Source organism: Bos taurus, chromosome 17 (genome assembly GCF_002263795.3).
Source record: "Bos taurus isolate L1 Dominette 01449 registration number 42190680 breed Hereford chromosome 17, ARS-UCD2.0, whole genome shotgun sequence".
In the NCBI taxonomy this organism is placed as follows: Eukaryota; Metazoa; Chordata; class Mammalia; order Artiodactyla; family Bovidae; genus Bos; species Bos taurus.
The window spans coordinates 45,006,575-45,029,053 of NC_037344.1; the positions used below are offsets into that span (position 1 = coordinate 45,006,575).

The window sequence follows — 22,479 nt, forward strand, 5'->3', positions numbered from 1 at the left end:
CAGACAGACCAGGGACATGCCGGTCTGTCTGGAGGTGGGAGGGGCATGGAGGACAGCTTTGCAGAGGCCCTTCCTGCCCAGGGACCCGGGTCCAAGGCTGCTGCCATCAGAGAATCGCTTACTGCAAAAGCAGCTTCTCCGGGGACTTCCCTGGTGGTCCAGTGGCTAAGACTCAAGCTCTCAATGCAGGGGGCCCAGGTTCAGTCCCTGGTCAGGGAACTAGATCCCACATGTATGGCAACTAAGAGATCTTGCATGCCACAATGAAGATGGGAGATCCCGTGGGTCACAGCCAGGACCCAGCACAGCCAAATAAATAAATAAATGCTTACAAAGCAGCTTCTGTGTCCCTCAAGCAAAGGCAGGAAAGTGGGGGACACAGTGAAGAGTGAGGTTGGGTTGTGGGGAGGCTGGGGGGCTGCCCTCACCCCTCCTGATGGCAGGTGCCACAGCCTATGCATGAGAAGGCCTGTGCTCATTGTTTCACACCAGAATCCCCACAGGCCCCCAGATGACCTGGAAGCTGGGCCCCTCTGCTCCCTTCCTTTTCCAGGAGGTGCCCACTGCCCTGGGCCGGCAGCCCCTTCCTCCATCGTCAAAGCACTCCCTCCAGCCTCTGCTAACATCTCTTTTCCTCAGCATTCTGACTCCAGCCCTCCTCCTCTTAGAAGGACCCTTGTGATCCATGGGGCCCCTGGTCCATCCAGATTAGACACCCACACCTCAACATCCTTAATTGAACCCCACTTGCCCCATGAGGTTCCAGACTTAGGACGTGGACAAACCTGATGTGAAGAGTGGACTCACTGGAAAAGACCTTGATGCTGGGAAAGATTGAGGGCAGGAGGAGAAGGGGGCAACAGAGGATGAGATGGCTGGATGGCATCACTGACTCGATGGACATGAGTTTGAGCAAGCTCTGGGAGATGGTGAAGGACAGAGAAGTCTGGAGTGCTGGAGTCCAAGGGGTCACAAAGACTCAGACACGACTGAGTGACTGAACAACAACAACAACAGCTCTCTGGGGACACAGCTCTACCCACAGCAGGGTGTGATAAATGGATCTAGCCCCTGTTAATGGTGGATGAGGGAGTCTGGTATCTTCCCTTCAGGGGGAATTTGCATCTGAATAGCCAATCCTGGACCTTGCTGATGCCAACCACAGGCCAGGAGGACAATTTGGAAGACAGGTGGTGGCAGCGTTTTAGTGCCCATCAAGGCACACCTTCGGGGGTGCCCAGCCTGGTCGCCCCCTTGGCCCACGCCAACCAGGACTCTGGTGGCTACCTACCCCAGTTATCCTAAACTGAGGCCGACTTTACTTCTGACCTGAAATTAAAGCCCTGCTTGGTTCTGCTCTTGACTTATGGGCCCAAAGCAGAAGAGCTGTACTTGGCCTCCTGTCCCATCAGGTCCTCCTGCTGAAGTCAGGCCACCTTCCAGCAAGGCCCCAAGCTCCCTACCACTGGAGCTGTCATCCCCTGGGGAAATCAAAACCCAGCCCCACGCCTCCCTCATCTATGGGGCCCCGGGCTCTCTTGCCACCTCTGCAGAGGTGCCCAAGCGCCAGCTGAAATTCTAATCAACCTGCAGCCTGAGAACGCTGCAGTCCCTGGACAACACATGTCAGTCGGACACGACTTAGCAACTGAACAATGACAACAACATCATATCTTGGGTATTTTTAAAGTGATATTTTAGGCATATGTGTGTATATGTTTTTTTTTTAAAGTAGATTTGAGCATATGCAAGATCTCTTTTTTAAAATAACATTTATTTATAACTACACTGGGTCTTCGATGGTGGGCTTTCTCTAGTGGTGGTACGCGGGCTACTCATTGCAGTGGCTTCTCGCTTCTGAGCACAGGCTCTAGACACGGAGGCTCAGTAGTTGCCCTGTGGGGTGTGGGATCTTTCCGACCAGGGATTGAACCTGTGTCCCCTGCATTGGCAAGCAGGTTCTTATCCACCAGACCACCAGGGAAGTCCCCAACCAAATTTCTTAAGGGGCTAAAGTTGACCAGTCCAGGGATAGGAGACACTGTCCCAGCCGCGCAGCAGGACAGAGAGAGGCCAGGCCCCAGCGTCTGTTTACCCAGTATGACCATCTCTGGCCACCTCCACATAGTACTGATCCCTTGAGGTGGACACTGGTTACCCTTGGGTGAGCCCTGGCTGGGTCAGGGTCTCCTCGACACATTTTCACTGTAATGGGCTAAACTGAATCTCCCCAAAATTCACGTCCACTGAAACATCAGAAGATGACCTTGTTTGGCAATAAGGCCTTTGCAGGTGTAGTTAAGATGGGATCATACTGGAGTAGGGAGGGCCTTTGATTCCATATAGGCTGTCCTTATAAGGTTAGACACAGACACACAAGGAGAAGTCATGTGAAGACAGCACCCCTCCCACAGAGACTGGGCGGGCGGGCAGGCAGCCGCAGTCAAGGACCGTCGGGCACCCCAGAAGAGGCAAGAAGGGCCGTTGCCTAGAACCTCAGAGGGGGCATGGCCTCATGGCCCCTGGATCTTAGACCTTTGGCCCCTAGAACCACGAGAGGATAAATTCCTCTGGTTTTAAGCCTCAAAGCTTGTGATGCTTGTTATGCAGCCCTTGGACACTAATTCCCCCACATTTCTTCATTTACCCCTCACGAGGGGCTTCCCTGATAGCTCAGTTGGTAAAGAATCTGCCTGCAATGCAGGAGACCTTGGTTTGATTCCTGGGTCAGGAAGATCCGCTGGAGAAGGGATAGGCTACCCACTCTAGTATTCTTGGGCTTCTCTTGTGGCTCAGCTGGTAAAGAATCCACCTGCAATGCGGGAGACCTGGGTTCGGTCCCTGGGTTGGGAAGAGCCCTTGGAGAAGGGAAAGGCTACCTACTCCAGTATTCTGGCCTGGAGAATTCCATGGACTCTACAGTCCATGGAGTCACAAAGAGTGGGACACGACTGAGCGACTTTCGCTTTCATCTCCCATGAGTTCAGTGCTGTTCTTGTCCCCACTTTACAGATGGGGACACTGAGGCCCAGCCAGGCTAGGTCACTTGCCCATGGGTCCCCCCATGCACAGCCCCCCTCCCTGTGCTTGTAAGAGGAAGGACCTTCCCCTCCCACAGCCCAGGGTCAGCAGAGGCTCCACGGTTTGACACCCTTCCAGTTCAGAGGTGAGGTTTATGTCCTTCCCCCCTTGAGTCTAGGAGCATAGCCGGTGGCCCCAGGAGATTTCTGGATCTGAGTCTTAAAAAGCCAAGCAGCGTCCACATGCTCTCAGAGCCCCACCTGCCATGTGGAATTCATACTCCTGAGGCCCCTGGAGCTGAGGAACCAGCCCTGGGAGTCTGGCTGCCTCCAAATGACCCAGCCCCACCGTAGACTCCATCATTCTGCTGGGGCCCCAGATACTGTGGAGCTAAGCGAGCCGCCCAGGGGCCCCCGTCTAATTTCTGACCCAAAGGACTTGGGTGTTTGGGCTGTTTCATGCCACTGAGTTTGGGGGCAGTTTGTTACACACTAACAGTAACCAGAGGGGTAGAAGCCCTGCGGGGAAATGCACACACCCTCCCAGGGGCTGTTGGGCTGCACCCTGCTTGGGGAGGCTCACACGGCTTGTGATACAAAGCGTGTGATGGGCTTCAATACCCCAGCCAGGACTGTTGGGGAAGGGGTGCATCACTGAAAGGCTTTGCAGACAGAGAAAGGTCCTACACGGTGGGGAGGGGGTACAAAGGAGACCCTTCATCTGGTAAGAAATTTGGATTTCCAGGGTGAAAACTCACCTCTCTGAACTCCATTGCCTGGGGGGTGGGGGCATCAAGGCGGAGGCCCTGCTACTCGGGACCATCCCTGCCCTCTGCCCCCTGCCCTGTGACGGGGTCAGAGGCAGCTTCTGGGCCTGGCAAGGATGCAGAGTGAGGGACACAGAAGGTGTCACAGAGCAGATACTGCAACCTCTTCCTGGCAGAACACCTGGTCACGCATCTAATATTCAATCCACTTCCCAAGAATCTGTTGCGTCCAGTAATACTAGAAATTTGTCACAGCCTCTTGGAAATGCGAACAAATACTCTTCATGGGTCAAAAAAAGAAAGGCGGTGGAGGGACTTCTCTGGCAGCCCAGTGGTTAAGATTCCACTGCAAGGGGCACAGGTTCGATCTCTGGTCAGGGAACTAAGATCCCACAGGCTCCAGAGCACAGCCTAAAGAAGCAAAACAGAAGGAGAATCAATACTGCAATGACAGACATTCGATGGAAAGTCAATATATCACAACTCAGGGGACACTGGGGGCAGCCAGACAGAGAGTGCTCTGTGCACACGCTGTGCCTGTACGTGTCCCAGGCAGAGGGGAGGCGAGGGCACGTGGGACTTACAATGGAACACTGCCATTTTTAATTAAAGGATCCTGAGGAGGAGACAGATGTGCACCGAGCTGGTAACCATGGTCAAGTCTGGGACTGACATCCCGGGGACCATTAATGGACAACTCCTATAAAAAGGGAAAAACATAACTCCCCTGCAGATACAAATGAGCCTCTGTCAGAGTCTATTTAGCAGTAATTAAGGAAGGGGCTGGAAAGACTTCAAACAGTTCCCAGGGAACCCAAGTGAAGGCCGATCGGGAGAACTGAAGCGAATCCCCCAAAATGATGCCAAGCTGGCCCCTCCACCTGCAGAAGGGATATGACCATCCCTTCTATAGACCAAGTTCATTCCGTGGACGAGAACTATGTCCTTGGTCATGTCCACTAATGAAGACCTGGACACAGACATAACCTAGGAAGGTCGCTAGACCAGGGGTGCACAGGCTGCGGCCCACAGGCTGGATCTGACACCCTGCTTTGGTAGAGAGTTTTCTATGTTGTTGTTCAGGTGCTCAGTCATGTCCTATTCTTTGCGACCCCATGGACTGCAGCACGCCAGGCTTCCCTGTCCTTCACCATCTCCTGGAGCTTGCTCAAACTCCTATTAAGTCAGTGATGCCATCCAGCCATCTCGTCCTCTGTCATCTCCTTCTCCTCCTGCCTTCAGTCCTTCCCAGCATCAGGATCCTTTCCAGTGAGTCAGCTCTCTGCATCAGATGGCCAAAGTATTGGGGCTTCAACTTTAGCATCAGTCCTTCCAATGAATATTCAGTACTGATTTCCTTTAGGATGGACTGGTTGGATCTCCTTGCAGTCCAAGGGACTCTCAAGAGTGTTCTCCAACACCACAGTTCAGAAGCATCCATTTTTTGGTGCTCAGCCTTCTTTATGGTCCAACTCTCACATCCATACATGACTACTGGAAAAACCATAGTTTTGACTAGATGGACCTTTGTTGGCAAAGTAATGTCTCTGCTTTTTAATACAGTGCCTAGGTTTGTCATAGCTTTTCTTCCAAGGAGCAAGTCTTCATTTCATGGCTGCAGTCACCATCTGCAGTGATTTTGGAGCCCAAGAAAACAGTTAGATGACATGGATTGGAGTGAAAACTGACTTGTGCCCCTGCTTTTGTAGAGCGTCTTCTTGGCACACAGCGTTCGTGTCCACTGCATCCTGGTGGCTTTCTGCAGCAGAGGTGAGCTACTGCCACCAGCCAACCTCCAGGCCTTTGCAGAAGCTTTGCGGATAGTCCCACTGGGCAGTCCCCAGCCTCCCAAAGATGTCTCCTGGGAACCTTCTTGATCATTTCAGAGTCTCACAAGTTCTCTGTAAGCGGCTTTTCCCTTCCCACCTACATCTGCTTCTATAATAACTGAAGTTCAATAATGGGCATGGATGAACTGTGCAGTGAAAAAACATCCTGCCCTATTGCAGCACATCTTCCTGGACACGCCTTTAAGCCTGAGACAATGTCAGTGGTCCAGGCCTTGTCTGACCTCTGATGGCCCTACACACCAGCTCAGTTACTCCCACTCTCACCCTAGAACACCCCAGACCTCAGGGGAGCTCAACCTGAGGTTCCAGCCACCCCAAGTCCTGCCAAGCCGAGAGGAGGCCAGCTGTCCCCCCGAAGCCCTGCCTAGGCTACAGACTCACGAGCAAAATCGATGTTGTCGTGCCACTAAGTTTTCGGGTGACTTCGCGAGCAGCTAAGGCTCCTGGAACCGCCCACTTTGTGGATGAGACAACTGAGACCTGGATGGTCCGAGCGACTTTTCTGAGCACAGAGCGGAGCCCGAGCTGGTGGGCGCCAGGCCGTGACCTCACCCTCAGCTGCTAAGGTGGGATTGAGGCCCCAGGGCAGGAGTGGCTTCTATTAACCGAGGATCCCCCTTGGAGGAGGGTGACTCAGTGCTGAGGGGACCCCTTACCCTGGCCCCTGGTCCAACGGGAAACCCTTGATGAGGGGCAACTGCATTCCCCCAGCTTGAAGCCCCGACTGACGTCTCAGGAGGCACTCCTCTGACATCCAATTTTCTGCAGCTAATTTGCTAAATGCCAGTGAAATGCTTGAGCGTTCCTTATCGCTGGAGAGCGTTCTCCACGTCTCGTCGGACTTCCTCATTACGTGTGTGACTATGACTTAATTGCCAGCCAGCCTCATTCATCTCCTAGAGGGAGACAGGGAGACAGACAGGGAGAGAGAGAGGGAGAGACTGAGAATCAGGAGGGCAGCTCCGGAGATAGGACTGCCCTGCATACTCGGGATATACCAGCATACAGACTGTGTGCCGGGCACACAGCGGGCAGCATCTACCCCCTACCCCGGCCCCAATGACTGAGCACACTGCCCTCCCTCCAAGATTTTCTGAAACTCTGGGCAAACTCTGGACCAAAGGCCCTGGAGCCCAACTCTGTGCCGAGGGGCAGTCAGTGGGGGGACCGCTCATGGATCCAGGAAGGGGTCCCCTGTGTCCCTAGCTCAGTAAGCTAAGAGGCAGGACCACGGGACCTGCAGGAGACGCTGTGTCCCTGTGTTTTTGCAGCGGGATGCAAATTCTATTCCAAGCTCCAACTCTGAGTGAGGCAGAAATGGGGTCTCTGTTGGCCAGGATGCCCCTTTTCCCCGGTGGTGTCAGGATGGAGGTGTGTGTGCCAGGGTGAGGGCTGGTAGAGAGAAGCAGCGCCTGATCCGGGAGCGGCTCCGGTGACCAGAGCTGAAGAGCCAGCAGGGAGGGAGGTGGCCCTGAGATTGGAGCCACAGGAAGCTGTCACCCTGAGCAGGTTGGGGTGGGGAGCCAAGGTGTGTATGGGAGCCCCACCTCCCACGGGGCTGCCTGCGAGGAGCCTGGACTCAGGTCACAGGGAAGGACTTGGTGGTCCTTGACACACGGGGCACTACCTGTCCTGGCTGGCACCCCAAGAGGCACGGCCTCCCCACCATCCTGTCTGGAGGCCACTGGTCCGCTCTTCCCCACCGTGAGGCTCCTGTCTGCCCTGCTGTCCCCGGCGATCCTGGATGCACCATCCAAGGTCCTCCACCAACCTTCCTTCTCTGGAGGTGTCTCCTGCCCTGCTTGGATCACCTGGGGATGCTTACCAAGGTGGGGTCAGGGGCAGGGTTCTCATCCCGCCTAGTGCTTGGTGGGGTAGCAAGTGCAGGGATCCTCTTTCTCAGGGGCCCTCCAATCTCATGCACACTCCCTTCCCCAAGAACATCCCCAGCCTGACCCTGACTGCCAAGTCTGGGGTCCTTGAAACTCCCTCATGATGGACAACCCCCTGGGAGGACTCCCCCAGGCATCTGAGGGCTCTGTTCTCACGATCCCAATTTACTGCAGGGAAGTGTAAATTCCCTCTGGAGGGGGAGTGGGCACCGCTCAGTCCAAAGCCCCAATGGGGTCTCCAATGGACCCCAGCCCCATGGACAGCAATCCCAGGAGACAGGATGCCCGGGGCCTGGGTCCCTCCTGGAGCCAGACAAAGGCCAGCCCTCGATCTGGACCAGGTTAAATCATCCACCAGATGCCAGACTCCCCAGGGTGGGCAGGCACCTCCTTCCTCCAGACCCCAGCCCAGGTGCCTCTGCCTGAGGCCTGGGGCTGATCCAGCTTGTGGCGGCCACCTGACCTTAGGGGGAGAGGATGGCAGAACCTCTGCCTTGTGGCTTTCCAAGTGGGGGCTTCTGGTTCTCAGATGCCTTCCAACGGGCTTCATCATGAAGCAGGAGGGGTCAAGATAAACACCCATGGGGGAAATGGAAAGTTCTGGAACTAGATACAGGCCGTGGTCACACACCCATGAATGCACAAATGCCACAGAGCCATGCATTTTAAAGTGCTTAATTTTATGCTTTGTGGACTTCAACTTTTAAAATTTAGTATACCTCAGATATCAGATGGGGCATGCTTATACCAAAAATGTGTTCATTGTATATCTGAAATTTTTAAAAGCCAGTTGTAAAAACTCCGACCCAAGCTAGGAAATAACATGTCTATGTGGGGTGGGGGTGGGGGGCGTACTCGACCTCTCCTAGAGGGTGGGCAGCACATAGGATGTAGTCATTCTAGGAGTACAGAAACGGGGAAAGAAAACAGACCCCAGCAGGATACCCCGCCCTCCTTTCTCCAACCCTGCTCAGTTCTCACCACCGCTCACTGCTCACCTACAGCCACTTAGCCAATTGCATGGCCTCTGGGAAGGGCACTCTCAGCCCCTTTCTCCAACAGGAAGCAGGAACCTGCCCAAGGTCAACCATCCAAAGTGCAGCTGTCTAGGGGTCAGAGTGGCTGTGGGTGGGCGTCCCCGAGCTGCCAGAGTGAGGAACTGCGGGAAGCACAGGAGGCTGAACCCAGGTAAGACCAAGAAAACGTGTTCGCATTTCATAATTTATTTAAATTTTTACATACTGCTATTTTTCAGGAAAAGCGAGAGGACTCAGGCCCGTCCAGCACTGCCCCCTGGTGTCCCTGATGAGGCCATGGCAGCCTCTGGCTCACTGGACACTCCTGGTGCCAGGCTGTCCGGGACCCTGGAAACCACTCACCACGAACGTGCATGAGGGCCCCCAGCCCCGAGGCAGGCCCTGCACCCCAGGGACAAGGCGATCTCCAGGGCGGGGAGGAGCGTCCCTGGTTCTCTCAGGACAGTGGGGCCGTGCCGTGTGCTGCTCCCAACGGGGTGCTGAGTGCACACTAGGACCCTGGGCTGGCAGTGAGGGTCCCCGGAGACCAAACTGGCTTAACTATTCCCTGCTGTGACTCCCAAGGTGCCTGCTGTGAGCTCACACCCTGCTCCTCTGGGTAGGGGTGCAGGTGGAGTTGGGGAGGGGTGTGCCCAGAACATGGTGGGGACAGGAGGCTGCTGGGCTTGAGAGCCACCGCCCGCCCCCTGCCCCTGCCACGGCTTGCTCAGTCCCTGCCAAATGTAAGCTAGCACCAGTCGTGTGCTTGAATAAACCAGCTTCTTAAAGAAATGGGGTCACTGCTGTAGATGGAGAACCAAGCATCCATGGTAAAACAGGAGACTAAAAAAAAAAAACCACCCTGGAAACACAAGCAGCTGCTGGCCTGCGGCCAAGGCGCCTGCTCTGCTCAGGGCGTGGAGGGGCTGGAGGGATGAACCAGCATGCTTGTAACTGCAGCCCTGGGGGCAGGGACTGCTCCTGTACCCCCTGCCCCCATAAACCCCCACCTATGTCCCCACCAGGCTGCAGAGAATGGAGGGTCCCTGGGTAGCATGTTCCAGCGAGGCCAGCAACACACTGCAGTCATGAGGGCACGCTGCCAGCACTGATCCCAGCCCCATAGGCTAAGGAAGAGGGGGTGGGCTTCCCTAGACCCCGACCCACCAGCCCACCCGAATAGCTCTCCTATGAAACCACTTATGGGGGGTGGTGGGGAGCAGGAGGCACAGGGTCAGCTCAGCGTGAAATGCTGGGCACAGAGGTCCTCCCGCCGGCCCAGCAGGCCCCGTGCTGGGATGAACTCCAGCGGCACCGACCCAGGCCCCTTCTTCTTCAGGTCCCGCTCAAAGATCTGCAAGGAAAGGATGGACAGTCAGTCTGCACTGTGCAGCCACGGCCACCCCATCCCCCCGCCCCTCTACCCTCTCCACTGAAGCCCTGCCCCACGCCCTTACCTCAAAGGCGGTGACCTCCAGCAGCGGGGCGATGCTGACCTCAGGCACGGACAGTGCCTGGTTGATGGCGCTGGCGGCCTTGGACACCTCGGGGTGGTAATGCTGCTGGAGGGCCTGGAGGGACATAGGGGATTTCACCAGCCCTCCTCGGGCAGCGCTGAGCAGTGGACATCCCAGTGCTTCAGCAGCCCGGGGAGGGGGACAGAGTGGAAACTCCAAAGACTCCCTTGGGAAACCAAAGTGATGGGGCAAGATGGGATCCTGGAGGACAAAGGCCAGAGGAAGGAGCTGGGCAGAGACACACAAGCAGAGCTGGGCGGGTGGCCAGGGAAAGTGCCCCGGGGAGGGTGGCTCCAGGAAGCTTAGGGTGTGATCTGGACAGTCAGGGTGCCCTTACCTGCAGCTCCCACAGGGAGCTCTCCAGGGCTCGGCTCTGGGCCGGGTCCTCCTCTGTGGGGTCATAGGGGTCGGCGTCCAGCTCTAGGAACAAGATCCAGGGCTGATCTCCACTCACCCCCACGTACTGGCCTCGCGGCCCAGCCTCCTCCACCTCCAGCTGCACTCACCAGGGCCCCGGGGCCGATGCATGAGGACCCGGCAGGCCGGGTGTCTGCGCAGCAGGTTGCAGATAAAGGGCAGGACCATGAGCAGGGCCTCGGGGGGTGCTGTCAGGGCCAGGCGGGCCAGACGCTTGGTGAAGGCAGCCACCAGGTAGGCAGGCAGGTGCCTGGGCAGGGCAGTGGGCGTGAGACCCTGCTGCCCCCTGCACAGGCCCCGAGCTTCCCTTCCTACCCCGTAGGACTCAGTGGGTCCCAGGTAGCCCCTGTCGCGCTGAGCTAGGCCAGGTATCCCCTAGTCCCACCCCCACCCCTGTACTCACGAGGACGACAGGAAGAGGTCGGCCAAGTGAAAGAAGCGGGCCCGGTACTTCACGTGGAAGACGGACGGATCGAGAAGGCCATACAGCTTCCGGTAGAAGTCAGGGTACTCCCTAGGAGGGTGAGGTAAGTGAGGGGGGCACGTGTGGGGAGAAGCCACAGAGGGAATAGATCAGAACCCTGACCTGGGGGCCTCCCTGGTGGCTTAGTGGTTAAAAAAATCCACTTGCCAATGCAGGAGACTCGGGTTTGATCCCTGGTCCAGGAAGATCTTGGATGCTATGAGGCAACTAGGCCCGTGCACCACGACTATTGAGCCTGTGCTCCACAACAAGAGAAGTCACCACAACTAGAGAGTGCTCGCCTCAAGGAGAGAAAAGTCCACGTGGCAATGGAGAGCCAGCACAGCCAGAAAGAGATAAATTAAGTTTTTAAAAAATGCCAGCTCAGGTCAAGGACCTTTTAGCAGAGCTAAAAGGCCTACAAACCCCCAGGCAGACACTCACAGGTTGTGTTTATGAATCAAGATGAAAAGTCCATTCAAGGCCAGCAGGCTGACGGCTCCACCTGCAGACAGACACAGCTGTGAAGCCCCAACCTAACAGCACCCCAACTCTGGGAACGAGATTCCAGCAAAGCCAGAGGCCATCCGCCAGATGGGAGGTAGGAAAAAACCTCCAGTACAAATACTGCTGACCAGCTGGGCCCCTGCTCTCAACCCTGCTGGATGCCGGCATCCAGGAACGCAAAGCACCACCCCATGCCCGGTCCCGCTCTGGGCCCGCCGGGCATCTCCTGCTCACCGATGTCATAGGCGCGGGTGAGGAAGTCGATCATGAGGCTGGGCTGCGCCAGGTGGGGCAGGATGGAGTCGTGCATGATTACCAGCACCTTCTTGCAGACGCGGAGAGGCAGCTGCAGGAAGCAGCAGGTCAGGGTGCCGGCTTCCCCATCCCGAGAGCCCCATACTGGTGCCCTGCGCTGGGTCCCTCCCCATCTTCCTACCTGGTGCTTGAGGAAGTGGAGCCACATCTGCTGGAAGGCCTTCCTGTGCTCCTGCAGGGAAGCGGCAGGGGTCGAGGTCCCCCACGTTCTCAGTCTCACCCCACCCTCCTCCTGCCTCTGATACCAGGACAGGACCTAAGGGGTCGCAGCGAGAGAAAACCTCCCTCGGGACCACAGGGTCAGTGTTCATAGCCCACCCCTGGCAATAACACTCAGCACCCAAGAGGTCCGGGCAGGCTGCCTCTGACCTCCGGGAACCGTGCCTGTGGGCATCCTCTCCCCCTTGGGTCCTCCTGTCTCCACCTCCTGACCCCACTGTTGAGGCTAGGAAGGAGGTGCTGGCCTAGGATCAGGTGGTTCCCAGGAAGGCCAACCAACCATCTGTCCAGGGAGTCTCACCTTCAGATGAACGACCTTCCACTTGTCTGACAGCTCTGCAAGGAATGCAAGGGGTCACCAGACATGCGACCCGGCTGGGCCCCTCCTGCCCGCCCTCCCACCCCCAACACTCACCTGTGTGCTTCACATAGAAGCTGGAGAGGGTGCTCTCCTGGCGGGGCAGGCTCACAGAGGACAGCAGCATGAAGGCATTGTTCCAGAAAGTGAGCGGCACCTGTCAGAGGCCAGGCTGAGCACCTGGATGCTGCATGCCCACTGCCCCCTCCCTCCCTGCTCCCAGGGACCTGGGTGGCTCACCTCAGGGCGCCCATCGGTGGTCCGGGCCACGGTGTTGGAGGCAGCCTGCATCGTATGGTAGCGGATGTCATCGTGTTCCAGATACTCCCGGAACTGGGAGAGGAGCAGGGAGCGGTCCTCCTCTGGAGACAGCAGGCCTCCCACCACCAACTGCACATGGGGAGCAGGGCAGGGCACTGAGCATCTCTCCCACCCCCAGGACAGACAGCCCTGAGGTGGAGCTCACAAACCAGAGTCTAGAGGAGCTGCGAGAGTCCCCTCAACCCCACAACCCATAGATGGCTGGGGGAGACCCCAAGACTCACCATGAAGAGCTGGTGGGGGAACAGATAGTTGCCTTCCCACTTGGGCTTCTCCAGTGGGTGCTCACCCTCCAGCTGCACAAACTTCATGAGTGTGCTGAGGGCCAGCTCCTAGGAGGAGGGATGGCAAAGGGACCACGCTGCACATCCCCACACGTTACCCCTGCAGACAGGTGCTTAGACCTGAATGCCCGCAAAACCACACTCCGGGCAGAGTCAGGAGACAGAATGAAACCACACCCTCGAAACCAGCCACAGAAAGAGAGAACATCCTTACCTAGCGAGGGGTCTGCAGTCACAGCCCCAGACCCCTGCTGTGCAGAGAAGGTGGGGCAGGGGCCGTGCAGGTAAGAGGCAAAGCCAATCACCCCAGCTCACCTTGACCTGAAAGGAGGGGTGAGCCAACAGCTCCCCCAGGCGGTTGCAGCAGCTCTGGTACCGGTGCCGCATCCAAATCTTGTATTTGCGAGTGGCCCCCCGGGACCCTGTAGGCGGGACAGGGTGGTCAGCCCACACCCTGACTGGTGCCAGCCCCAACCTCCCCCTGCCTTCTACTCTGGGCAACCAGGGAATGAGTGGAAACGAGTCACTGTGGCTCCAGACCTGGGGTGGGACCAGCACGTTCCCACAGGCAGGCAGGGTAGGTCCTACTTGGGCTAGGCCCTCTCTCTCATCCCAAGACCCAGACATCCCAAGGACCAGACACATACACCTAAATCTTCGTGGTACTAACAGCCAACGCTCCAGAATGTCAAATCCCACAAGAGGCACGAGACACAGTTATACCCCATCCATTCTTTACTTAAACTCAGCCTCAAAGTCTGTATTACTTTGAACCCCACCCCTTTCCCCAAATATAATCCCCTGATCCCACCCACCCGCATGGCCCGTGATGGAGTTTGGGGGGGCTCATTCCATGTCAGCGAAGTCCCTCTCCAACACTGTCAAGACTAGGCCCTCCTGGACACTCACCTGTCAGGACCATCTCCTCAGAGGGCAGTTGTCCCACAAACAGTTCTCCTCGGGCTAGCAGGGCCCCGAAAAGTCGGCTGCATGCGTGCACGGCTTCCTGGATCTCCTCCTGGTCCTCAGACTGTGGGGAGATGCCGGTGTTCGCAGGGTACCCCTGCTCCGTCAGGAACTGTCAGGAACTGTGGCCCCTGCTCCCTTTCCCGACCAGGACTTCAGCCCCATCCCCCTCCACCCCTGATCCCTGCGTGACTCTCCCATCCCACCTCTGTCAAAGCTCCCCCAGCCCCGCCCCGGGACCCTCCAACCTAGAGCCCTGCGAGGCTGGAGAAAACTTCCAGTATAGCCCTGGACTCCACCTCACAATTATCTGCCCCCATCCGAGACCAAGTCCCACTTCGTCCGTGCCCGAGGAGACCCCCATCCTGGTCTCTAACCCGCGTACCCGGCCGCGACCCCCGCCACACCACACGTGCCCCCACCTGCAGAACGGCCAGGATGTCGAACACGGCGTTGGCCTCGCCGCGGCTGGCCAGTACCGCCTCCACTAGGTGGCCCAGCGCCCGCCGCGCGTCCCCGGGGCCGGCGTCCCCCTCCATGCCGCCACCCCACGCGGGACAGACCAGACCCGTCGCTCCGCCGCCTGGCGCGCCACTGACGTCACGCCCCGTCCCCGCCGTCATCGCGGCGCGCCGAGCAGGAGAGGTGCGTGGTGGCCGGCATGGCGCTCTTCCACGTCGCGCGGTACGCTGGCCCCGAGGCGGCCGGGGCGGAGGCCGAGGCAGACGGCCGGGCTCGCGCGCTGCTGGAGCGGCTGCAGTGCCGGGCCCGAGAGCGGCAGCTGCAGAAGCAGCCGCCGCAGCAAGCGCCCGAGGAGGCCGCGCAGAGCGCGCCGGCGGCGGGGAAACGGCGGCGGCGACCTCGCAGAACCCGGAGGCGCGAGGGCGGCAGGGAACCAGGAAGCCCGCCCGCGCCCCCCAACAAGCGGCAGAAGACCGACGACGAGGACGAGAACGAGGACGAGGGCGCAGGTGGGGCCTCGCGGGCCGGGGCGGGGTCCTGAGACTCGGGGCCGCGTGGTGCTGACAGCCGCCCCGGCCCCGCTTCTGCCGCGCAGAGAGCAGTGAAGAGACACCCGCGGAGAGCAGCGTGGGCGCCGAAGCCGCAGGATCGCCGGAGGGCCGGGGCGGACCACCCCCAGAAGAGGCCTCTGGACCCCTAACCCACGCCCTGGTGCTCGGGGGCTTCGGGAGAAGCAAGGTGCCAAAGGTGAGAGGCCGCGGGGAGGCTGCAGAGCTGGGGTGACTGTCGTTAACGCGGCTTGTGTTCGTGGAACAGCTTGGAGAACGGTGCCTGCACCTGGTGGGTGTCAGGTTTGTGTTCAGTGAGTGAATTACTGAGTAGGCTGACTACTGAAGCCTCAGCTGTTTTGTCTGCGGTGGCTACTAATCGTTTGAGTTCTGTGCAAGCTCAGCGTTTCTACCTTCAATTGTAAAACTCTTTTTTTTATAATCTATGAGATCGACTTGGTTTCTGTGCTGCCGTCACAGAGATCTCTAAACAGCTTCTCTTCCTTGGCGCACATTTAAGGAGGTTCTACTGTGCTCACACTTGCTTACCAAACAAACAGGAGATTCTACCTGGGAGTTGCAGCTTTATCTTAGCACAAGAGATTTCAGTAAACAAATTCTGGAGCTAAAGGGTGTTTGGATGGTGACAGTCACTAGGAAAAATAAGAGAGGCTTGGCAGAGCCCTTGTAAAGAGATCCACTTTTTTTCTTTTCTTTTAGTTTTATCAGAGTATTGGAGAAGGCAGTGGCACCCCACTCCAGTACTCGTGCCTGGAAAATCCCATGGACGGAGGAGCCTGGAAGGATGCAGTCCATGGGGTCGCTGAGGGTCGGACACGACTGAGTGACTTCACTTTCACTTTTCACTTTGATGCATTGGAGAAGGAAATGGCAACCCACTCCAGTGTTCTTGCCTGGAGAATCCCAGGGACGGGGGGAGTCTGGTGGGCTGCCGTCTATGGGGTCGCACAGAGTCGGACACAACTGAAGTGACTTAGCAGCAGTAGCAGCAGCAGTATCAAAGTACTGATTTACAGCGTTTTGTTAATTTCTGCTACATAGCAAAGTGAGTCAGTTATATATTTGTTGTTCAGTTGCTCAGTCGTGTCTGACTCTTTGCCACCCCATGGACTGCAACAGGCCAGGCTTCCCTGTCCTTCACCATCTCCCAGAGCTTGCTCAGACTCACGTCCAATAAGTCGGTGATGCCATCCAACCATCTTGTCCTTTGTTGTCCCCTTCTCTTGTCTTCAATCTTTCCCAGCATCAAGGTCTTTTTTGATGAGTCAGCTCTTCACATCAGGTGGCCAAAGTATTGGAGTTTCAGCTTCAGCATCAGTCCTTCCAATGAATATTCAGGATTGATTTCCTTTAGGATTGACAGATTGGATCTCCTTGCAGTCCAAGGGACTCTCAGGAATCTTCTCCAACACCACAGTTCAAAAGCATCAGTTTTTTGGCCCTCACCCTTCCTTATGGTCCAACTCTCACATCCATACATGACTACTGGAAAAACAATACCCTTGACTATATGGACCTTTGTTGGCAAAGTAATGTTTCTGCTTTTTAATACGCTGTCTAGATTGGTCATAGCTTTTCTTCCAAGGAGCAAGCATTTTATATCCATTCTCTTTTAGATTCTATTCCCATATAGCTTATTACACAGTATGGAATAGAGTTTCCTGTGCTGTAGAGTAGGTCCTTATTGGGAGATCTACATTGAGTTGGGATCTGTCTTTCTCAAAGACAGAAATCAGCCTAGTTAAGATGGGGGAAGAGGGGCAGGGAAGTGTGTGCCAGGCAGAAGGCCGGATTGGAGCACAGGCCCTGAGGTAGTAATGAGCTTAGTGTATAAAAAGCATGGAGGGGATTGTGTACATGGGGGGCGAGAAACTGCCAGGTCATGAGGCCCTGGAGCTGTGGCTCAGAGCACAGATATTTTTAGAGCATGGATGTTATCATAAGTGCGAAGGTAAGTCCCTGGGTGGTTTGTTTGGCTCATGGAGTGGCACATTTTGGATTGTATTTCTCAGTTCCTTTAAATGTCACGTGGAGAGTGAGTTGTAGGGGTCAAGGAAAAGCTGGGAAAAGCTGGGCACTCCCTGATGGTCCAGTGATTAGGATTCCATACTTTCACTGCCAAGGACCTGGGTTCGATCCCTGAGGGTTCAATCCCTCAACAACAACTCAGATCCCATAGGCAGTGGAGGAAAAAAAGAGCTGGGAGAAGTTTGAAGCCTTGCCTGTTTCTATAGCCTCTTTAGCCTGAGTGTTTTGAGTTCTTGGCTTCCCAGGCCTTGCCCATCTGGCTCTGGAGAATTGACCTGGTCTTTCTCTTCTGTCCTTTGTGATAGGTCCAGCCTTTCCTGCCAGTGTGGTTGGCTCAGCCAAGCTGTGTTGGAAAGAATGTAACGGAAGGCTTGGTGCCTATTGAAGACATCCCTGAAGTTCACCCAGACCTGCAGAAGAAGCTGCGGGCACAGGGCATCTCATCCTACTTTCCAGGTGCCCCAGCCCTGGGCAGGTGGACTGGGGACAGGGGTAGGGTTCCTTCTAGAGCATGTTCAGAGCCATGCAGGGCCTCACTCAGCAGCTGCCAACACAGGCAGCCCCTGTACACGTCCAGTGTCACGTGTGGACTTGGTCTCAGTGCCTTCAGCCTCTTCAACACTCCTGGAGGCCCTGGTGCCGACCCTGAGGGAGAGCCCAGCCTAGAGGTCACAGACGGGGAAGACGCTATTTCTGGCCTCAGAGCCTGTGCTAATCCTGGGTGTCCCTGCACAGACATGACCTGCCTCTTTCCCTTCCCTGTCCAGTGCAGGCTGCAGTGATTCCTGCTGTCCTAGAGAGCACAGCCAATGGGTTTCTGGTCAGCAGAGGCGGCTACCGGCCTAGCGACCTCTGTGTTTCTGCCCCAACGGGCAGCGGGAAGACCCTGGCCTTCGTCATCCCTGTGGTGCAGGTGAGCATAAGGACCCCTCACCCTCCAGTTGGGCATGCAGGCAGGGAGTGACCCTGCTGACACGAGCGGTCGTCCTCCTCTGCAGGCCCTGCTACATCGAGCTGTGTGCCAGGTTCGTGCCCTGGTTGTGCTGCCAACCAAGGAGCTGGCCCAGCAGGTACGTGGACCCCATGCCTGGAGGTCAGATCCAGGGTCTTTGTTGCTGCAGGGGGGCCTCAGATCACACTGGTGATGGCCACTCCTCTTCCAGGTGAGCAAAGTGTTCAATGTCTATACGGATGCCACTCCTCTTCGAGTAGCCCTGATCACTGGGCAGAAGTCACTGGCTAAGGAGCAGGAGAGCCTCGTGCAGAAGACGTAGGTCCTGCTGGGCTGTGGGCGCCTTAGGGAGGCAGGCTCACTTGGTCAGTGCCAGGGGACCTCGCTGAGCCACCCTCTGCTCCACAGAGCAGACGGCTTCCGCTGCCTGGCCGACATCATGGTGGCCACCCCTGGCCGCCTGGTGGACCACATCGACCAGACCCCAGGATTCAGCCTCCAGCACCTCCGCTTCCTGGTAGGTCATCCGCCTGGAGGGAGGCCTACCCCGGCAGGAACGAGGGATTCCCTCGGGGAGGATGGCATGAATAAAAGAATAGATAAAGAGATAAGGAAAGAATTTTGCAGTTAAGAAAATAGAGGAGAGAAAAGAGGCTGATATTCCTTGGTTTACACAGAAAGCCAGTAAAGCCCTAGCACAGGACTTGCTCTGTTCACGTAGGCCGCAGGTGCCCTCTCGAATCGCAGAAGGTGCCCCACCTTAGGCACCTTCTCGAGTGGGTCTTAGAAGCCCAGGCAGGAAAGTGAATGCAGAGAGCCTCTGCGCTCCAGGGAGATCAGCCAGAAAAGGAAAAGGAAAGAGAATTACAAGGGGAGACCGAGCTTCGGTGAGCAAGGCCCGCACTTTGTTTTCCAAAGTAGTTTTTATACCTTAAGTTGTGCATAGAGGATAATGGGTGGGGAGGGGGTGCAGGTAGAGTCATGCAAGGTCAGCAGTCCTTGATCCTTATCGAAGCCAGGCTTTCTTTCTGCACACTTATCATATGCAAAAGCTTTAGGTGATTTACATCATCTTCTGGCCAGGAGGCCTGTTAACATTTTATGACCCTTTCTTCAGAAAACTTATTTTTCTCTAATGGTGATTATTCTAAAGTCAGGCGCCACCCTCTGAAAGCATTAGATAAAGTTGCATTCCTATAGGGCAAAAGTGTGGTGGGCTATAATAAGAGAAGAGTTAACTCAAGGGTCCAAGGTTACAAACATTAAAGCTACTACTTACATGTCTATACACCAGCTATATTAATCAATACACTCCCAGGGACACAGTAGGTAAGGGATATGGAAACTTGGCAGCAAGCATTAGCTCAACAAAGAAATCCTCTACTAGTTCTATTTAACAATTTTAAGTCTCTGAGAAGCTCTGCATTATTAGAATATCTTAAGCTTCCCGTAGTTGGGAGGTTGTGAATCTGAACAAACCTGTCAGGCAAGCTAGAAAGTCATCAGAGGGGTTTGAATTGAAACACTCCTATTATGCCCAGGAGACTTATTAACTAGAGTTTTAAGTTGATTTTCTTACAGAGAAAGGTGGTCGGGGATAGCCCCCCGTTAATGTCAGAAGAGTTGGTGAAAGTCGTAAAATAGTAAAACAGATTCTGGTTTTGGGGTAGACGCTCAGGCAGGCCCAGAGGGGCACCCCTCGAGTTCTGGCTTGCCTTGCCCACCAGAACTCTCCCACATGACCTTGTCATGGGTGGGGCTCCCGTGCTGGCTCCCAGCAGAGGCCAGCTGGGCTTAGAGCTGAAGCTGACCTCAGTTTCCTGTCTCCTGCAGATCATTGATGAGGCTGACCGCATGATCGACAGCATGCACCAGTCCTGGCTGCCACGGGTGGTGGCTGCTGCCTTTCCCAGTGAAGGCCCCAGGGATCCCTGTGCTGTGTTCCAGAGAACGCAGCCCCGGGTGTTGACTGCTGCCAGGTACCCAGCCCTGAGCTTGCTCTGCTCCTGGCCCAGTGGAGCTGCCCTGAGCTGGTCCCTTGAGCCGTCTGCGCCGGGCTGGAGGGCCTGCTGGTTGAGCTGTGGCTGCTTTTCCAGTACCCCATTCCCTTTCAGCATGTGCTGTCCCCAGATGCCCCTGCAGAAGCTACTCTTCTCAGCCACTCTGACCCAGAACCCCGAAAAGCTACAGCAGCTCGGCCTTTACCAGCCCCGGCTCTTCTCAACGGGGTCAGCACACAGGGGCCCCAGTGACCCCGACATTGACGTGGACGAGGACTCAGGTGGGAAGTACACCTTCCCCACAGGGCTCAAGGTGAGCAGGGCACTGGGGGTGGGGAGGGGGTGCATCTAGGCACCTGGGTCCTGGCCAACCCCATGCCGTCCCCCACAGCATCACTACGTGCCCTGCAGTCTCCGCTTCAAGCCATTAGTCATCCTGCATCTGATCTTGGAAATGAACTTCTCACGGGTCCTCTGTTTCACCAACTCCCGCGAGAACTCACACAGGTGAGGCCTGGCTGCCCAGGGCGGGTGCAGGAGCGGAGGCAGAGGTGGTTCTGCTCCAGCCCACTGGGCTTTGGCTTCTCCCATGCAGGCTATTCCTGCTGGTCCAGGCTTTTGGGGGTGTGACTGTGGCCGAGTTCTCCTCCCGCTATGGGCCTGGCCAGAGGAAGAGCATCTTGAAGCAGTTTGAGCAGGGAAAGATCCAGCTGTGAGTACCTGGCGAGATGGGCCGGGTCCTGCTCTGGGGAGGGGCGCTCACTCAGGGGTCAGCTGGGTTCCTGAAGGTTCCCTGGTGTAGGAAATGCGCCTCTGGACTTCATAGGCGTGTCCCCTGCAGACTGGGAGCGGGGGTGTGTCACTGCTCCTGGCCTCAGACAGGCCCCACAGCCCCTTGTATCCCGGCAGTCTCATCAGCACTGATGCCATGGCCCGCGGCATCGACGTGCAGGGCGTGCAGCTGGTGGTCAACTACGATGCCCCCCAATATCTGCGGACCTACGTGCACAGGTGCAGGCCTGACCCTGGGTCTGGGGGCAGGGGTAGCCTGGGGAGGAACCACAGCTCCCTCAGATCCCTAAGGGGCTGGGGGCCAGTGCTCTGCAGTAGCTGTGCTTGGTTTCAGGGTTGGAAGAACTGCCCGTGCAGGAAAATCCGGACAGGCCTTCACGCTGCTCCTTAAAGTCCAGGTCAGTCTGTGTGGTCTCCGCAGGAGGCCAGGGCTGGGTTCTACCCGGGACCGCCCAGGGTGGGGCAGGGGGGCAGGGAGGAACCTCATCCCCTCGTGTGCTTCCCTCCAGGAGAGGAGGTTCCTCCGCATGCTCGAGGAAGGTGGGGTGCCTGGGCTGGAGCGGCATGACACCCCCAGCGAGCTCCTGCAGCCGCTGGTCCCGCAGTACGAGGAGGCCTTGTCCCTGCTGGAGAAGGCTGTCAAGGTAAGGGGCCAACCGCGGGGGCTCGTCTCTCGGGGAAACCCGAAGTGGAGGGAGGAGACGGGGCGGTGAGGCCCACGGTTGGGCTCACTTTCTGAGCAGGCTCAGGGCATCTCGGGTTTGGATGGGCAGAGCTGGTGCAGGGAGTGAGGGAGGGTGGTGTGGGCCAACCCTGTCTCCCCTCCTGCAGGAGGAGCGGAAGCAGAAGGCAGCCTAGGCCAGGACTGGGGACACATCAGCGAGGGCTCCCTCCTTTCTGGAAAGATCCTGAGCAGTGGCTGCCAGACGCGTGAGCAGGAGACAGGGATTCCTCAGTTGCAAGAGTCTTGGTCCCCAGGTACTCTGCTGCCTCAGACCAGGCCCCAGGACACACAGGAGGCTTGGCCCAGGCCCAAGACCGGCAAGGGGGCACAAGGTCAGGTCAGCTTCCCGTAGGTGGTCTTCCTGGAGACAAAGCTCCAATGAAGCTGTTCACACTTGCCCAGAACTGACAGGGTGGTGTCTGCCTTCGTTTGGCTGTAAGTTGGGGGTCAGCCTTGAAGTGCCTTCAGGAATTCAGTTCTTCTAAGGACATGAACCACCACCCTGAGTGGGAGAGGTGGCCCTGGGCCCCTCACTGTTGGGGCAAAGCACCAGCCACTTGGTAGCCATTCCCTGAGAGGCATTGCAGAGACCAGAGGACACGCTGTGGTCATCAGTGCTTTACTTCATGATTATTCAGAGTGTGTAAGATGAACATCCAGAAAATGGCTTCAGAGCACTAACCGCTGGATGTGAGCAAGCCTCATCTCCAAGACTCACGTGGTGACGTTAAATAAAGTGTTAAACTGGGGACTGACTGTGGCTTCTCATCTCTGCCTGGACACGTGTCACTTGTTTTGGCAGAGTAACAACCCAACCCACAAGTCCTGGCTTCCCGAGTGCTCGCTGTCACCGAGTCAGGGAGGCAGTGGCCGCTACCTGGAGCTGCACTGCTTTCTGCAAAAAGTCCCTGGGAGCACAGGGGCCTGCTGTCCGGCTGTGGTCTGAGCCTGTGTGTTGGAGGGACACGATTACAGATGGCTTGGCTCACAGCTTCCCGAGGAGCTGGAACCAGTCTGCACAAGTGGTGGGGGTGAGGGGA

General features: G+C 56.8%; 2 protein-coding genes across 4 annotated transcripts; one reads left to right on the forward strand and one right to left on the reverse strand.

Annotated features, from left to right (window-relative positions):
* Positions 1–8,736: 8,736 nt before the first annotated feature.
* Positions 8,737–14,508, reverse strand: NOC4L (nucleolar complex associated 4 homolog). 3 transcript variants are annotated; one of them, XM_024977658.2, is made up of 15 exons: positions 14,335–14,508; positions 13,856–13,976; positions 13,262–13,368; positions 12,887–12,994; positions 12,582–12,731; positions 12,399–12,498; positions 12,285–12,319; positions 11,886–11,936; positions 11,684–11,795; positions 11,387–11,447; positions 10,883–10,993; positions 10,569–10,729; positions 10,400–10,482; positions 10,003–10,116; positions 8,737–9,899 (listed from the first exon to the last, which is right to left on the reverse strand). In XM_024977658.2, exons 1-15 carry the CDS (start codon positions 14,449–14,451, stop codon positions 9,780–9,782), a joined length of 1,551 nt encoding a protein of 516 aa, XP_024833426.2. In that variant the 5' UTR covers positions 14,452–14,508; the 3' UTR covers positions 8,737–9,779. The 3 variants fall into 3 exon arrangements, with proteins under 3 accessions (XP_024833426.2, XP_024833425.2, XP_059732285.1); XM_024977657.2 differs by having other exon boundaries at positions 13,856–14,009; XM_059876302.1 differs by lacking the exon at positions 14,335–14,508 and adding an exon at positions 14,217–14,299.
* A 25-nt stretch (positions 14,509–14,533) lies between these two features.
* Positions 14,534–22,188, forward strand: DDX51 (DEAD-box helicase 51). The gene is made up of 15 exons (XM_002694436.6): positions 14,534–14,883; positions 14,970–15,121; positions 17,277–17,427; positions 17,739–17,884; positions 17,970–18,041; positions 18,135–18,241; positions 18,332–18,440; positions 19,757–19,902; positions 20,038–20,236; positions 20,315–20,430; positions 20,519–20,635; positions 20,833–20,934; positions 21,050–21,113; positions 21,225–21,359; positions 21,547–22,188. The coding sequence occupies exons 1-15, from the start codon at positions 14,574–14,576 to the stop codon at positions 21,571–21,573; spliced, it is 1,953 nt and encodes a 650-aa protein (XP_002694482.2). The 5' UTR covers positions 14,534–14,573; the 3' UTR covers positions 21,574–22,188.
* Positions 22,189–22,479: the final 291 nt, after the last annotated feature.